The sequence below is a fragment of the Taeniopygia guttata genome, chromosome 35 (assembly GCF_048771995.1).
Source record: "Taeniopygia guttata chromosome 35, bTaeGut7.mat, whole genome shotgun sequence".
In the NCBI taxonomy this organism is placed as follows: Eukaryota; Metazoa; Chordata; class Aves; order Passeriformes; family Estrildidae; genus Taeniopygia; species Taeniopygia guttata.
The window spans coordinates 1,607,501-1,624,343 of record NC_133060.1 but is presented as its reverse complement, the minus strand read 5'-3'; the positions used below and the strand labels follow the sequence as shown (position 1 = coordinate 1,624,343).

General features: G+C 36.7%; 1 protein-coding gene across 1 annotated transcript; it reads right to left on the bottom strand.

The window, feature by feature from the left end:
• Nucleotides 1-234: 234 nt before the first annotated feature.
• On the bottom strand, nt 235-12,588 carry IL4I1 (interleukin 4 induced 1). The gene is made up of 7 exons (XM_072921129.1): nt 12,229-12,588; nt 6,232-6,446; nt 5,660-5,772; nt 4,046-4,247; nt 3,038-3,106; nt 2,714-2,847; nt 235-1,152 (listed from the first exon to the last, which is right to left on the bottom strand). Exons 1-7 carry the CDS (start codon nt 12,239-12,241, stop codon nt 336-338), a joined length of 1,563 nt encoding a protein of 520 aa, XP_072777230.1. The 5' UTR covers nt 12,242-12,588; the 3' UTR covers nt 235-335.
• Between the last annotated feature and the right edge of the window lie 4,255 nt (nt 12,589-16,843).

Genomic DNA, 16,843 nt, shown 5'->3' with positions numbered 1-16,843 from the left:
CACCACCAATGATGAGTTCTGTTCCACCACTAATGATGAATTCCGTTCCACCTCCACCGCTAATGATGAATTCTGCCGATTTTCCTTGGAAAGAGCTGGATTCACATCGCCCACCACCCCTAATTATGAATTCCGTTCCACCGCTAATGATGAATTCTGTTCCACCTCCACCACTAATGATGAGTTCTGCCGATTTTCCTCAGAAATAACCGGATTCCCACCACCGAACACCACTAATGATGAATTCCATTCCACCACCACCACCAATGATGAATTCTGCCGATTTTCCTCGGAAATAACCGGATTCCCACCGCCCAAATCCGTCTGGGCCGCGCTCAGAGCTCTTCCCTCTGCCCAACTCTCCCGAACCCCCGTCCGGGCGCTTCGGCGCTCTCGTGGTGGATGTTGCTGGCGGCCCTGACGGCCGATTTGACGGCGGTGTCGATCCAGGCGTGCGGCTGCGCCGCGTGCTCCCCGGCGAAGTGGACCCGGCCCTCGTGGGCGAACAAAACCCGCGAGTAATCCACGAATTGGAATGGGGTGAAGTGGGCGAAGGCGCCCAGCGAGTGCCGGTCCAGCTGCCACTTCTGGACGAGGTGCTGGTCGCAGGTGTACTGCAGGTACTCCTTGCTCACCTGGTGGATGTCCGCCAGGTCTTGGAGCACCACGTCCAGGCACTTCTCGTCGGAGAGCGGCAGGAAGAACTCGGCGTCGCTGTTCCAGGTGTAGGAAGCCAGGAGGACGCCCACCCCGCTGGAGAAGTTGTGGCTGGGGTAGTAGATGAAGCGGGAGGGGCGGTCGGTGACCGAGTAGCCGCCGCGGATCCCGTCCTTCTCCCAGAACTTCTCGGAGCACACCAGGATGATTTTGGAGGCGCTGGCGTAGTAGATGGAGCGCAGGGCGTGGGTTTTGGCGGGGGACAGCGGCGGGAGGAACCGGATGTGCCGGGTGGCTTTGGCGCTGGAGGTGACCAGCACAAAATCCGCGGTGAGGACGGTCGGGGCCAGCGTGTCCGGAGCGCGGTAGAACACTCGGACTTTGTTGTCCTTGGTCATGATCTTCTCCACGGTGCAGTTGAAGCGGACGACGTTGGGCAGCGCCTTGTGGAAGGCTTTGGGCAGTTGGTCAAAGCCTCCGGTGATTTCGTCAAAACTGGAAGGGAGGAGAAGCAGGAGGTGTGGGAAGGTTCAGGGAGTGCAAAAAACCCAAACTCATTCTGGAGAAACCGGTGGAATTTTTAGGCCCCGTCCAGCGGTTCCCGTTTGGAATCGCTCTGATATTTTCTGTCTGTATAAAAACTTTATAAAATTTCTGATTTTATCAAAACTGGAAGGGAGGAGGAGCGGGAGGTGTGGGAAGGTTCAGGGAGTGCAAAAAACCCAAACTTGTTCTGGAGAAACCGGTGAAAATTTTAGGCCCCATCCAGAGGTTCCAGTTTGGAATCGCTCTGATATTTTCTGTCTTATAAAAGTTTTTATAAAGTTTTTATTATAAAAACTTTTATTTTATAAAGTTTTTATTATAAAAACTTTATAAAATTTCTGATTTGATCAAAACTGGAAGGGAGGAGAAGCGGGAAGTGTGGGAAGGTTCAGGGAGTGCAAAAAACCCAAACTTATTCTGGAGAAACCGGTGGAATTTTTAGGTCATGTCCAACCACGAGCGGTTCCAGTTTGGAATCGCTCTGACCTATAAAAACTTTATAAAATTGTTGATTTCATTAAAACTGGAAGGGAGGAGAAGCGGGAGGTGTGGGAAGGTTCAGGGAGTGCAAAAAAACCCAAATTTGTTCTGGAGACACCGGTGGAATTTTTAGGCCCCGTCCAGCGGTTCCCGTTTGGAATCGCTCTGACGTTTTCCATCAGAGCAATTCTGTCTGTATAAAATTGTATAAAATTTTATAAAATTTTATAAAATTTTATAAAATTTTACTCCTCCTCAGCTTAAAAGAGAAGAAAAGAAACAGCCCAAGACCTGAGATGTCAGGAAAAGAATATTGGGGGTGGAGAAAATAATAGAGTGGCTTTTAAAATTTTTTCATTTTAGCCATAAATGAAACCGATTTTTTCCTCCAAGAAAGATTGTATTTTAAGAAGATGCCAGTGAGCCAAGAGACCTGCTTCAGCAGCTAAAAAAAACAAGAGTGAAAAGAACAAAGCCAGAAAAATTTGTAGTAGTACCCCCTGTCTTCAAAGAAGAAAAAGAGAAAAAAAAAATCTCTGTTCCTGAAACCCTCAGCCCCAGGAGAAGAAAAAAAAAAAAATAGGGAGGACTGTTATCCCAAAAAATAAAAAACTGAACTGTTGTTTTTTCCCCTTAAAAGGAAAAATCCTAAAATCAGTCTGTCCATCCATGTGTTAGTAGTAAAAGAAATATGCGTAAAAAAAAGAGTGTTACCATGATAAAGTTTTTTTTTCCGGTGCCACGTGTGACGTAGAAACACAAGAAGCGAGAATTGTGCTTCTTAAGGGGTTTGTGGCACAAAAAACTCCTCTCTCCCTTGATAAATTAAGTATTAATTATCTAAAGAATAAAAAACCTGATTAGAGAGTCCAAGTTACGTCTCACTGTAATTAATTAGAATTGTGGGGGGGGGGGGGGGAGAGGAATATTTTTAAAAGTTTTTATTTTAGAACCGACGCGTGTTTTTCTTTCTTTTTCCTTTTATAAAAGCAATAATTCAATAAAGCTTTTTCCTTTATTATTTATTCACCTGTCGTTCGAGAAGATGTCGAAGTCCCACAGCGAGGCCAGGAAGGACAGGTAGAACCCCGAATCCTCGTTCAGAACGTCGCCGATCATGTCGACGGCTCCTCGGCTCAGCTCCCCCACCTTGATCAAATATTCCTGGAGATGCCGGGAGAGGAGACACCACTGAGGTCGTCACCTCCATCAAGGCCTTGCCAGCCCATTTTTTAATCATTTTTTAGGGAAAAACATCCAAAAAGTGACAGAGGATGGGGTTAGAGTTACCCAGACCCTTCTCGAAGCAGAGAGAGGTCTGATGTTGGATTTGCCCTCAACCCAAATCGCTTACCTTGGTGGAGTAAGAGTCGTGTTCAGCCAGAAACTTCTTGCAATCCGTGGTCTGGAACTTTTTCAAAGCCTGGAGAAGAAATATCAGCATTTTCATCGGAAAAAAAAATCAATTTCCAAAAGCGACGGCCAAAATTCCCTCAGGATTTCAGGATTTGGTAAATCCCGGAGTTTCTGACGTCAAGTTTCAGGCAGCTGTGCCTCGGCGTGGCGTTTTCTGCTCACCCAAGTCCTGGTGCGTGGGGATTTAAAGTTTATTTTTCGTTGCTTTGGAAGGTTTGGCACCTCGGTAGGAGGTGACAACTGATCTCTGTCCATGGAAAAGAGTTTTCAGTCTTACAAGATGAGTTACCAGCTCTGAGTGTTTGATATAAATAATAATTAAGCGTGGCACAGGTGCAAAAGTAAAATTTTAAGTTTCGAAATTGAAAGTTCAAAAGAGACAAAATAGAAAAAATTAAATGTATTTTGTCATTTTTCGCTTTCTTCACGCCCTCCATGTTTCACTATAGTATGAACATTTTTCTGTTAATTTAAGGTAGAAACGCACTATTCAACATAAACAATCAATATTAACGCGTTATTATAAATATAACACGTTTTTCTAATATATAATATTATATAACACATTTCTAATATATAATATTTATAACATCCCACTAAAAGGCAAAGCGCCACACGCTACCCTGCAAAACAAACCTACAGCAAGGCAACAAAACACCTTATAAATAAACAAAAATAACCTTAAAAACTAACACAAATAATATATAGCAACAAAACAAAAAAACCAAACACTTCCCACAATCTCAAAACCACCAACACCACAAATCCCAACATTTGGGCTCCTCCCGAAGGATTTCTTACGGACAAAGACGTGTTTTGAGCGCCGTATTTTTTTCTGAACCAAAATTTCCGCTTTTGACCCCAAAAGGAGCCAAAATTCTTCCCCAAATTAGGGCCGAAATCGTCATCCAAGTGGAGGGAACGCCGCGGGAAGGGAATCCGGTACCTTGTTGAGGACCTCCCGGTAGAGTTGGACGCCGTTTTTGCCGCGTTCCGACGGTTTCACGGTGTAATTGAGGACGTCGGGGTTCCTCTCCACCTCCCCGGCCCTGACCCGAACGCCCCTCAGGAAGAACCAGGAGTTCTCGTCCCTCTGGATGAACGGATTCAACTTCAGCTTGAACTGGCGGATGAATTCGCGGATGAGCCTGGACGGAAAAAAATTAAAACGTCAAAATTCCAATCGAGATTTGGAGGGAACGGTAATTTTTAATTTTTTAAAAATTTTTTTAATTTCCCCTTTAAAAGGCATGTGGATTTTCAATATTTTTTTATTAACCTTGGGGATTTCCAATTTATTTTTTATTATCCTTGAGGATTTCCAATTTTTTTTTATTATCCTTGGGGATTTCCAATTTCTTTTTTATTATCTTTGAGGATTTTCAATCTTTTTTGTTATCCTTGAGGATTTTCGATTTCTTTTTTATTATCCTTGAGGATTTCCAATTTATCTTTTATTATCCTTGGGGATTTTCAATTTTTTTTTATTATCCTTGAGGATTTTCAATTTCTTTTTTATTATCCTTGAGGATTTCCAATTTCTTTTTTAATATCCCTGAAGATTTTCAACCTTTTTTATTATCCTTGGGGATTTCCAATTTCTTTTTTATTATCCTTGAGAATTTTCAATCTATTTTATTATCCTTGGGGATTTCCAATTTCTTTTTTATTATCCTTGAGGATTTCCAATTTTTTTTTATTATCCCTGAGGATTTCCAATTTTTTTTTTATTATCCTTGGGGATTTCCAATTTTTTTTTATTATCCTTGAGGATTTCCAATTTTTTATTATCCTTGAGGATTTTCAATATTTTTATTATCCTTGGGGATTTCCAATTTCTTTTTTATTATCCTTGGGGATTTCCAATTTCTTTTTTATTATCCTTGGGGATTTTCAATCTTTTTTTTATTATCCTTGAGGATTTCCAATTTCTTTTTTATTATCCTTGGGGATTTTGAATTTATTTTTTATTATCCTTGGGGATTTCCAATTTTTTTTTTATTATCCTTGAGGATTTCCAATTTTTTTTTTATTATCCTTGAGGATTTCCAATATTTTTTATTATCCTTGAGGATTTCCAATTTTTTTTATTATCCTTGGGGATTTCAAATTTTTTTTTTATTATCCTTGGGGATTTCCAATTTCTTTTTTATTATCCTTGAGGATTTCCAATTTCTTTTTTATTATCCTTGAGGATTTCAGGGGAGCTCTCAGAGATTTTGCCTGACGTGGAACCCGCAAAATCTCAAAATCATTTTATACCCTATCGTTAAATATTAATTATTTAACGTTATTTAATTAATTATTTAATCGTACATATTAATTATTAAACTGACATCCTTCTGCTGTATACATCGACCTTACTCAACCACGAGTTTCTCGTGATCTTTTCCACGCCCCTGAGCGCAGTTTCTCAATTTATTCTTACGACTGAACAGCAATTATATTTAATTACTAAACAATTATCTCGTTTAGCAAGCACAAGGATTATATTTTCCCACCTTAATTTTCCTCCTAATTCCCCAAATCCACGTGAATTTTAAAACTTTTTTGGCCTCACCTGTGCTTTCCTGGCAGGCGCATCGGTCCCAACTCCACGTACCAATCCTGCCCCTCGGGTCGGTACGTCCGGATCCGCCCCCCGACCCAGCTGCTCCTTTCCAGGATGATAACCTAAAAAAAAAACCCAAAAATTTGGGTGGAAATCAGAAGATTGGGGAAAAAAAAAGCTCCAGAGGATTGGACAGATCCCCTTCAGGTGGCAAACGAAGCATCTGTAGATCCAAACTCTTCTCTGTCGGCCCTACGGGGCAGTTTCGCGATTTTTGGAGATTTTGCGTCATTTTTGGGTGGCGTTTGGACGCCGGCTCGGTGAGAAGGTTCTCGTGGCGGTTGGGGATCAAACAGAAAACAGAACCAATCTGCAAAACACTCACAGGTGGCTCGGGATGGTTTGGAAACCTCTGGAAGACAATCGGCAGAACCGACGCCAGCGGAAATTATTTGAGTTAAATCTCTTTCTCTTCCTTCCTCCACCATTTTGGTTGACCCCTTTTCCACCACCGGCCTGGAAGAACCTTTAGAAGAAATGAAAAAAGCCCACCAGGGAGAACCTGGTGGAACGTTTCCCACCTCGTGCCCGGCGTCCCGGAGAAGTTTGGCCGCCGTCAGCCCCGCGACGCCCGCGCCCACCACGGCCACGCGCGCCGGGCGAGCCGCGGGCTCCAGACCCTCCTGGACGATCTTCAGGAGATCCTCGTAGTCCTGGTCGTGGAGACAATACTCGGGGAAGGACGAGAAGCGTTTGGCGCTCGGGAGACCCACCAGAAGGAGGATTTGGAGCAGGGCTGGGGAGGGAAGAAGAGAAGAGAAAGCGACAACGCGGCGTTGGAGGTCAACGTCGTTCCTGGGGGTTCCCAGGATTGGGATCCGAGACCTAAAAAGATCTAAAAAGACCTAAAAATACCTAAAAATATGTAAGAAGACCTAAAAAGTCCTAAAAAGACCTAAAAATACCTAAAAATATGTAAGAAGACCTAAAAAGTCCTAAAAATACCTAAAAAGACCTAAAAAGTCCTAAAAATACCTAAGAAGACCTAAAAAGTCCTAAAAAATACCTAAGAAGACCTAAGAAGACCTAAAAAGGCCTAAAAATACCTAAGAAGACCTAAAAAGTCCTAAAAAAAGACCTAGAAAGACCTAAAAAGTCCTAAAAATACCTAAAAGGTCCTAAAAAGGCCTAAAAAGGCCTAAAAAGGCCTAAAAAGACCTAAAAATACCTAAGAAGACCTAAGAAGACCAAAAAAGACCCAAAAATACCTAAAAAGATCTAAAAAGACCTAAAAAGACCTAAGACCTAAGAAGACCAAAAAAGAACTAAAAATACCTTAAAAAGACCTAAAAATACCTAAAAAAGTCCTAAAATGACCTAAAAAGTCCTAAAAAGACCTGAAAATACCTAAAAAGACCTAAAAAGTCCTAAAATTACCTAAAAAGACCTAAAAATGCCTAAGAATACCTAAAAAGTCCTAAAAAAGACTTAAAAAGACATAAAAAGACCTAAAAATACCTAAAAAGTCCTAAAATGACCTAAAAAGTCCTAAAAATACCTAAAAAGACCTAAAAATACCTATAAAAGACCTAAAAAGACCTAAAATGACCTAAAAAGTCCTAAAAATACCTAAAAAGACCTAAAAAGACCTAAGAAGACCTAAAAAGTCCTAAAAAAGACCTAAAAATACCTAAGAAGACCTAAAAAGTCCTAAAAAATACCTGAAATGACCTAAGAAGACCTAAGAAGACCTAAAAAGACCTAAAAAGGCCTAAAAAGACGTAAAAAACCTAAAAATACCTAAGAAGACCTAAAAAGTCCTAAAAATACCTAAAAATACATAAGAAGACCTAAGAAGACCTAAAAAGTCCTAAAAAGACCTAAAAAGTCCTAAAAATACCTAAAAAGTCCTAAAAAAGACCTAAAAATACCTAAGAAGACCTAAGAAGACCTAAAAAGTCCTAAAAAGACATAAAAATACCTAAAAATATGTAAGAAGACCTAAAAAGTCCTAAAAAGACCTAAGAAGACCAAAAAAGACCCAAAAATACCTAAGAAGACCTAAAAAGTCCTAAAAAGACCTAAAAAGATGTAAAAAGACCTAAAAAGACCTAAAAAGACCTAAGAAGACCTAAGAGGACCAAAAAAGACCTGAAAAGACCTAAGAAGACCAAAAATAACCTAAAAAGACCTAAACAGACCTAAAATGACCTAAAAATACCTAAAAAAACCTAAAAAGTCCTAAAAAAGACCTAAAAAGACCTAAAAAAGTCCTAAAAAGACCTAAGAAGACCTAAAATAGACCTAAAATGACCTAAAAAGTCCTAAAAATACATAAGAAGACCTAAGAAGACCTAAAAAGTCCTAATATTACCTAAAAATACCTAAAAATACATAAGAAGACCTAAAAAGTCCTAAAAATACCTAAAAAGACCAAAAAAGACCTAAAAATACCTAAAAAAGACCTTAAAAGACCTAAAATGACCTAAAAATACCTAAAAAGTCCTAAAAAGACCTAAGAAGAACAAAAAAGACCTAAAAATACCTTAAAAGATCTAAAAAGACCTAAGACCTAAGAAGACCTAAAAAGACCTAAAAATACCTAAAAAAGACCTAAAAAGACCTAAAAAGTCCTAAAAAAAGACCTAAAAAGTCCTAAAAATACCTAAAAAGACCAAAAAAGACCTAAAAATACCTAAAAAAGACCTAAAAAGACATAAAATGACCTAAAAAGACCTAAAAAGACCTAAGAAGACCTAAAATAGACCTAAAATGACCTAAAAAGTCCTAAAAAAGACCTAAAAAGACCTTAAAAGTCCTAAAAAAGACCTAAAAATACCTATAAAAGACCTAAAAAGACCTAAAAAGTCCTAAAAAGACCTAAAAAGACATAAAATGACCTAAGAAGACCAAAAAAGACCCAAAAATACCTAAGAAGACCTAAAAAGTCCTAAAAAGACCTAAAAAAGATCTAAAAAGTCCTAAAAAAGACCTAAAAAGACCTAAAATGACCTAAAAAGACCTATAAAAGACCTAAAAAGACATAAAAGTCCTAAAAAAAGACCTAAAAATACCTAAAAAAGACCTAAAAAGTCCTAAAAATACCTAAAAAGTCCTAAAAAAGACCTAAAAAGACCTAGAAAGTCCTAAAAAGTCCTAAAAAGTCCTAAGAAGACCTAAAAAGACCTGAAAAGACCTAAAATGACCTAAGAATACCTAAAATGGCCTAAAAAGACCAAAAAAGACCTAAAAAGTCTTAAAAATACCTAAGAAGACCAAAAAAAGACCTAAAAAGTCCTAAAATTACCTAAAAAAGACCTAAAAATACCTAAAAAGACCTAAAAAAGACCTTAAAAGACCTCAAAAGACCTAAGAAGACCAAAAAACACCTTAAAATACCTAAAAAAGACCTAAAAATACCTAAAAAGACCTAAGAAGACCTAAGAAGACCTAAAATGACCTAAAAATACCTAAAAAAAACCTTAAAAGACCTAAAAAGACCTAAAAGAGACCTTAAAAGACCTAAAAAGACCTATAAAAGACCTAAAAAGACATAAAAGTCCTAAAAAAAGACATAAAAATACATAAAATGACCTAAAAAGACCTAAAAATACCTAAAAAGTCCTAAAAAAGACCTAAAAAGACCTAAAAAGACCTAAAAATACCTAAAAAAGACCTAAAAAAAGACCTAAAAATACCTAAAAGGTCCTAAAAAGGCCTAAAATTACCTAAAAAGACCTAAAAAGTCCTAAAAAGACCTAAAAATACCTAAGAAGACCTAAAAGGACCTAAGAAGACCAAAAAATACCTAAAAAGACCTAAAAAGTCCTAAAAAGACCTAAAAATACCTAAAAAAGACCTAAAAAGACCTAAGAAGACCAAAAAAGACCTAAAAAGACCTAAAAAAATACCTAAAAAGACCTAAAAAAGACCTAAGAAGACCAAAAAAGACCTAAAAATACCTTAAAAGATCTAAAAAGACCTAAGACCTAAGAAGACCTAAAAAGTCCTAAAAATACCTAAGAAGACCTAAAAAGACCTAAAAAGACCTAAGAAGACCAAAAAAGACCTAAAAATACCTAAAAAATACCTAAGAAGACCTAAAAATACCTAAGAAGACCTAAAAGGACCTAAGAAGACCAAAAAATACCTAAAAAGACCTAAAAATACCTAAGAAGACCTAAAAAGTCCTAAAAAAGACCTAAAAAGTTCTAAAAAGTCCTAAAAAGACCTAAAAAGACCTAAAAATACCTAAAAATATGTAAGAAGACCTAAAAAGACCTAAAATGACCTAAAAAGTCCTAAAAAAGACCTAAAAAGACCTAGAAAGTCCTAAAAAGTCCTAAAAAGTCCTAAGAAGACCTAAAAAGACCTGAAAAGACCTAAAATGACCTAAGAATACCTAAAATGGCCTAAAAAGACCAAAAAAGACCTAAAAAGTCTTAAAAATACCTAAGAAGACCAAAAAAAGACCTAAAAAGTCCTAAAATTACCTAAAAAAGACCTAAAAATACCTAAAAAGACCTAAAAAAGACCTTAAAAGACCTCAAAAGACCTAAGAAGACCAAAAAACACCTTAAAATACCTAAAAAAGACCTAAAAATACCTAAAAAGACCTAAGAAGACCTAAAAAGACCTAAAAATACCTAAAAAAAACCTTAAAATACCTAAAAAGACCTAAAAAAGACCTTAAAAGACCTCAAAAGACCTAAGAAGACCAAAAAAGACCTAAAAATACCTAAAAAAGACCTAAAAAGTCCTAAAAAATACCTAAAAAAGACATAAAATGACCCAAAAAGACCTAAAAAGACCTCAAAACCCAGGCTGATGGTGAAGCCCCAGCAGATCCATCACGGAAGGCGCCAAGAGACGTCAACGACGACAATTCCCGTTTTTTAAGAGAAAAATCAACCCACGGATGATTTTTTTTTAATTTTTACATCTCTCACGTGTCGTGGTGAGTTCCCAAAACCACTTTGACCTTCTTAAAATAATCTCCGAAGCCGTCGAGGGCGGTAATTAACGTCGCCGACGCGTCACCGGCGTGACGCAACCGAAGCACCGCGGTGACCTTCGCCGTGGCCGCGGCGATTCCGGGAATTTTTTATGGGAAGGGCGGAGGGAAAAAAGACGGGATTGGGTGGATGGAGATGAAGAAAAGAGCCGGAGACAAAAATTCCCCCGAAAAAATGGATTAAAATGAGAAAAATGAAATAAAACGGGATTTATCTTCGTTAAAATTGATTAATTAAAATGGTTCTGCTTTGAGAGAAAAGAATTTTATTCTCCTTTCAATTCCTTTAAAATCTCTTTTTTTCAAAAATCCCTCCTAATTTTTTTTAAATTATTCTGTCTTCGAGACGCCCACAGGGAGCAGCAAAAAGACCCAAAAATGATCATTTCCACCAAAACAGACACGACGTTATTTAACATTTTTTTTACAGTGAAATAAAATTCTGGTTTTGAACCATTTTCTGTCCTCCCACCTTTGGGATTTTCCTACTTTTGATTTCTGTTTTTTAAAAATAATTCAACTTTCATTTTCTTTTCCTTCTCCCGAGTGCTGCCGATTTTTAAATTTTTTTTCAGGGGGGAAAAAACCCCAAAAAGCTTCAGAAATTCTATTTTGGGTGATTCTTACTGCTGGAAAATCCGATTTTTTTGGGGGGAGTTTTTTGTTTGTTTTTGGTTTTGTTTTGGTTTTTTTGTTTGTTTGTTTTTTTGGGGTTTTTTTGGGGTTTTTTTGGGTTTTTTTTGGTTTTTTGGGGTTTTTTTGGGGGGTTTTTTTTGTTTTTTTGTGGGGATTTTTGGGGGTTTTTTTGGGGGTTTTTTTTGGGGTTTTTTTTTTGTTTTTTATGGGGATTTTTGGGGGGGTTTTTTTGGGTTTTTTTTCTTTTGTTTTGGTTTTTTTTAACCAAAAATCCACCTCAGAGCCTTTATCCACCAACACCCGAGGCAGTTGTTTCAACACCTCCTTGAGCCGATCAAAACACCAACCACGAGTGCAAAAAAAAAATAAAAATATTTTGCAATAACCTGCTCCGGTAGTTCTGTTAACAGCGGGATAAAGTTGGATTGGCCTGCCCCCATCATAATTAATAATTATAATTAATAATAATAATTAATTGGGAAAAAAAAATCATGGACAAGGTGGGAAATCCCGTTTGGAGATCACAGTAAATATCCTGGGAGGTGTCACTGGATCTCCACCTTCCACCAGGTGGATTTTTTTGGGGAAAATGATTTTTTTTTTTTTGGGAAAATGATTTTTTTTTTGGGAAAATGATTTTTTTTTTTTTTTTGGAGGATGGAGGCGTCTCAGAAATTCCCAGCTGGTGTTTCCTGAAAAAAATCAGGATTATCCCACACCTGAGATTTGAAGGGAGCTCTCATGATATTTGGATTTCCATGGAATAATCCAGATGGAAAAAAAAGGAAAATTTGGGAAAAAAGGAGGAGAAATGGAACCAAAACACCAAATTTGGACAATAAAGCTGAAAAAAAATCAGAAAAAAACCCCAAAAAACCAAAAAATAAATGACATTAAGAGCTCAGGATCAAGAGGAGGAGTCACTTACCAATCCCAGTCATCGCTCCAGGATGAAGATTAATCCTCTGCTGAGACTGGAATTCATTTTATACCTCAGCTTAAGGAAAAAAAAAAATTAAAAAAATAAATAAAAACCACCCCGGTGCCTCCAAAAAAAAAATAAAAAATAAAATCTCTGCCAATCGGCGCAACCCGGAAATGAAGAGTCGTTTGTCATGAAGGGGAACCCGAAATTGAGCAGTCAGCTCAAATTAATTTAAATTTAATTTATTTATTTTTTTTTGGGTTTTGGGGTGGACCAAACCACAACGACCACGCCCCACTCGCAGCAATTTCCCAGAAGGGAACAATGAGTTTAATTTATTTTGTTTTTCTTTTTCCCGGTATTGCACAAAAGTACGGCTGAAATCTTTAAAAAAACCACGGGGAGACTTGAACCGGCATTGAAAATATAATTTCAAGGGTGAAAATTAGCATTTTTTTGGGAAAATTCATCTACCAGATGCTCCTGGGTGTTGGTAATTTTGGGTTGGTTTTGCCTCCATTAGAATGGAAAATTAAAAATATTTTTGGGTGGGAAGGAGACGTTCAAAAACATCCAGAATTTCACTAAAATGGCAAAAAAATGGTATTTTTCTAGAAAAAAATTAGGGAAAATTAATCTACTGGATGCTCCTGGGTGTTGGTAATTTTGGGTTGGTTTTGCCTCCATTAGAATGGAAAATTAAAAAAAAATTTTTGGGTGGGAAGGAGACGTTCAAAAACATCCAGAATTTCACTAAAATGGCAAAAAATTGTATTTTTATAGAAAAATTTATAGGGAAATTTCATCTATTGGATGCTCCTGGGTGTTGGCAATTTTGGGTTGGTTTTGCCTCCATTAGAATGGAAAATTAAAAAAAATTTTGGGTGGGAAGGAGACGTTCAAAAAGATCCAGAATTTCACTAAAATGGCAAAAAAATTGTATTTTTTAGAAATTTTTTTTGCAAAATTTCATCTACTGGATGCTCCTGGGTGTTGGTAATTTTGGGTTGGTTTTGCCTCCATTAGAATGGAAAATTAAAAAAAATTTTGGGTGGGAAGGAGACATTAAAGATGATCCAGAATTTCACTAAAATGGCAAAAAAATTGTATTTTTCTAGAATTTTTTTTTGGAAAATTTCATCTATTGGATGCTTTGAGTGTTGGTAATTTTGGGTTGGTTTTGCCTCTGTTAGAATGGAAAATTAAAAAAAAATTTGGGTGGGAGGGAGACCTTAAAAATGATCCAGAATTTCACTAAAATGGCAAAAAATTGTATTTTTCTAGAAAAATTTATAGGGAAAATTCACCTATTGGATGCTTTGAGTGTTGACAATTTTGGGTTGGTTTTGCCTCCATTAGAATGGAAAATTAAAAAAAAAAATTGGGTGGGAAGGAGACGTTCAAAAACATCCAGAATTTCACTAAAATGGCAAAAAAAAGGTATTTTTCTAGAAAAATTTTTAGGGAAATTTCATCTATTGGATGCTTTGAGTGTTGGTAATTTTGGCTTATTCTTGTCTCCATTAGAATGGAAAATTAAAAATATTTTTGAGTGGGAAGGAGACGTTCAAAAACATCCAGAATTTCACTAAAATGGCAAAAAATTTGTATTTTTCTAGAAATTTTTTTAGGGAAAATTAATCTATTGGATGCTTTGAGTGTTGACAATTTTGGGTTGGTTTTGCCTCCATTAGAATGGAAAATTTAAAAAATTTTTGAGTGGGAAGGAGACATTAAAGATGATCCAGAATTTCACTAAAATGGCAAAAAAAAATGGTATTTTTCTAGAAAATTTTTTAGGGAAAATTCAGCTACCAGATGCTCCTGGGTGTTGGTAATTTTGGGTTGGTTTTGCCTCCATTAGAATGGAAAATTAAAAAAAATTTTTGGGTGGGAAGGAGATGTTCAAAAAGATCCAGAATTTCACTAAAATGGCAAAAAAATGTATTTTTCTAGAAAAATTTATAGGGAAATTTCATCTACTGGATGCTTTATGTGTTGACAATTTTGGTTGGTTTTGCCTCCATTAGAATGGAAAATTAAAAAAAATTTTGGGTGGGAAGGAGACGTTCAAAAATAATCCAGAATTTCACTAAAATGGCAAAAAATTGTATTTTTCTAGAAATTTTTTAGGGCAAATTAATCTACTGGATGCTTTGAGTGTTGACAATTTTGGGTTGGTTTTGCCTCCATTAGAATGGAAAATTAAAAAAAAATTTGGGTGGGAAGGAGACCTTAAAGATGATCCAGAATTTCACTAAAATGGCAAAAAAATTGTATTTTTCTAGAAAAATTTATAGGGAAATTTCATCTACCAGATGCTCCTGGGTGTTGGTAATTTTGGGTTGGTTTTGCCTCCATTAGAATGGAAAATTAAAAAAAATTTGGGTGGGAAGGAGACGTTCAAAAACATCCAGAATTTCACTAAAATGGCAAAAAAAAGGTATTTTTCTAGAAAAATTTATAGGGAAAATTATTCTATTGGATGCTTTGAGTGTTGGTAATTTTGGGTTGGTCTTGCCTCCATTAAAATGGAAAATTAAAAATATTTTTGGGTGGGAAGGAGACGTTCAAAAACATCCAGAATTTCACTAAAATGGCAAAAAAAATGGTATTTTTCTAGAAAAATTTTAGGGAAAATTAATCTACTGGATGCTTTGGGTGTTGGTAATTCTGGCTTATTCTTGCCTCCATTAGAATGGAAAATTTAAAAAAAAATTTGGGTGGGAAGGAGACATTAAAGATGATCCAGAATTTCACTAAAATGGCAAAAAATTGTATTTTTCTAGAAATTTTTTTGGGAAATTTCATCTTCTGGATGCTCAAAACTGGGGCAGAATTTTGAAGATTCACCCCAAGAATATTTTCGGGGTCGCATTTACGGGATCTCCTCGTTTCGCTGGAATTGCGACGCGGAAATTTGGGATTTGCGGCGTTCCAGGGATCTCCTCAGGAGGAGCCGCCATGTTGGGTTTTGCCCAAAATTTTGCTTTTTTGGTGGCGTTTTGGGGTTTTTTTGGGGTTTTTTTTTGTGGTTTCCGCAGGATTCCCAACACCACGTTGGGTGGGGAATTTCACAAAGGAACGATGAAATCCGAAGAGTTTTTGAGGTTTTCGACGGTTCTCCTCGGAAAACTAATTCCAAATGGGTGTCGCTGTTCTGATTTGCTTAAAATCGCTTAAAATCGGGTGAAAAACACCTTCAGAAAATTTCCTTCTTAAAAAAACTGAAAATTTTGCTTGTTTTTTATTTAATTAAATTAAATAATTCATTTAAATTAAATTAAATAAATTTTTATTTTTTAATTTTTTTTGTCTTGGAGCACGTCTCCATTTAAGAAATTCCACCAGCTGGATAGGAAAAAAAAGTTAAAAAATCATTTTTTGAGGAAAAAAAAACCTCACATTGGTTCTGATTTTACGATTTGGGGGTATCAACGCTGAATTTCCAAACCCACAAATTTTCTCCATCTGGGAAAAAAATAAAAACCCGAATCCTGAGAGATTTGGGATGAAAGAGCTCATTTAAAACCTCAATAATTAACGCTTTAATTAACGCTTGTCCCAACAAGATGTTTTGGCATCGACCTCAACGATGAGGAATTAATTTTCAGGTCATGAACAATCCTCCAGTTGCAAAATTCGTCCCATCCCCGATTTCCCATCCGTGAATTTCCTGGAGTTTACGGGAAGTTGAAATTTCCGGTTGCGTCGCGGGAGAACGGACGGAAAATTTGGATTTTTTTACGGATTTTGCTTTTTTTCTGGTTTTAAAATTGAATTTTCTTAATGGAACGGGGAAAAAAAAAATTAAAAAAAAAAAAAAAAAAGTGGGATTTTATTCCACGTGGAGATGAAAAAGGAGCGATTGCGTAAAGCGCCGGCGAGGGAAAACCCCGCGTGGATTAATTAACGAGATAATTAACCTTAATGAGTCGGAGAGGTGTGGGCAGGTCCTGACGAGGAAAATTTCTCTTCCAAATTTCTTCTCCTTCACTTCCTTCTTGCCCAGAGGATTCCCTGAAATCAATTTTGCCTTTAATTCCAATTTTTTTTAATTAAATTATCCAAAATTTGGGTTCTCCTCAAGGGAAAAATGTGGAATTAATGGAGGAAGTCCAGAAATTTTCCCAAAAAGAGGAATTTGGGGTTTTCTTGGAGAAATTCAGGTGATTTTACTGCGGCTTTAAAATAATAAACTCGTTGCATATTTATATATCCCTCATGGTTATGCATATATGCTAATTAAAACAAAAAACTGCTGCATGTCAAATGTTTCTTTTAATCCCCTTTTAATTGGGTTATAAATTCAGAAAAATGGGAAAAAAGTCAAAATTCACGAGGTTTTATTGTGCTGACAGATTGCGCCACAGAGACACAAAATTTGGGTTATAAATTCAGGAAAATGGGATAAAAATCAAATTTTGTGAGGTTCAAAATTTGAGCTATAAATTCAGGAAAATTGGATAAAAATCAAAATTCACGAGGTTTTATTGTGCTGACAGATTGGGCCACAGAGACCCAAAATTTGGGTTATAAATTCAGAAAAATGGGATAAAAATCAAAATTCACGAGGTTTTATTGTGCTGACCAATTGCACCACAGAGATCCAAAATTT

Bases quoted from the DNA above. Each gene is read 5' to 3' on its own strand.
- IL4I1 (XM_072921129.1), bottom strand. The intron at 4,248-5,659 runs GTGAGGCCAAAA...TTTTCCGTCCAG, and splicing joins CGCCTGCCAGGAAAGCACAG to GCTCATCCGCGAATTCATCC. The intron at 3,107-4,045 runs GTACCGGATTCC...TTTCTTCTCCAG, and splicing joins ACCGGGAGGTCCTCAACAAG to GCTTTGAAAAAGTTCCAGAC.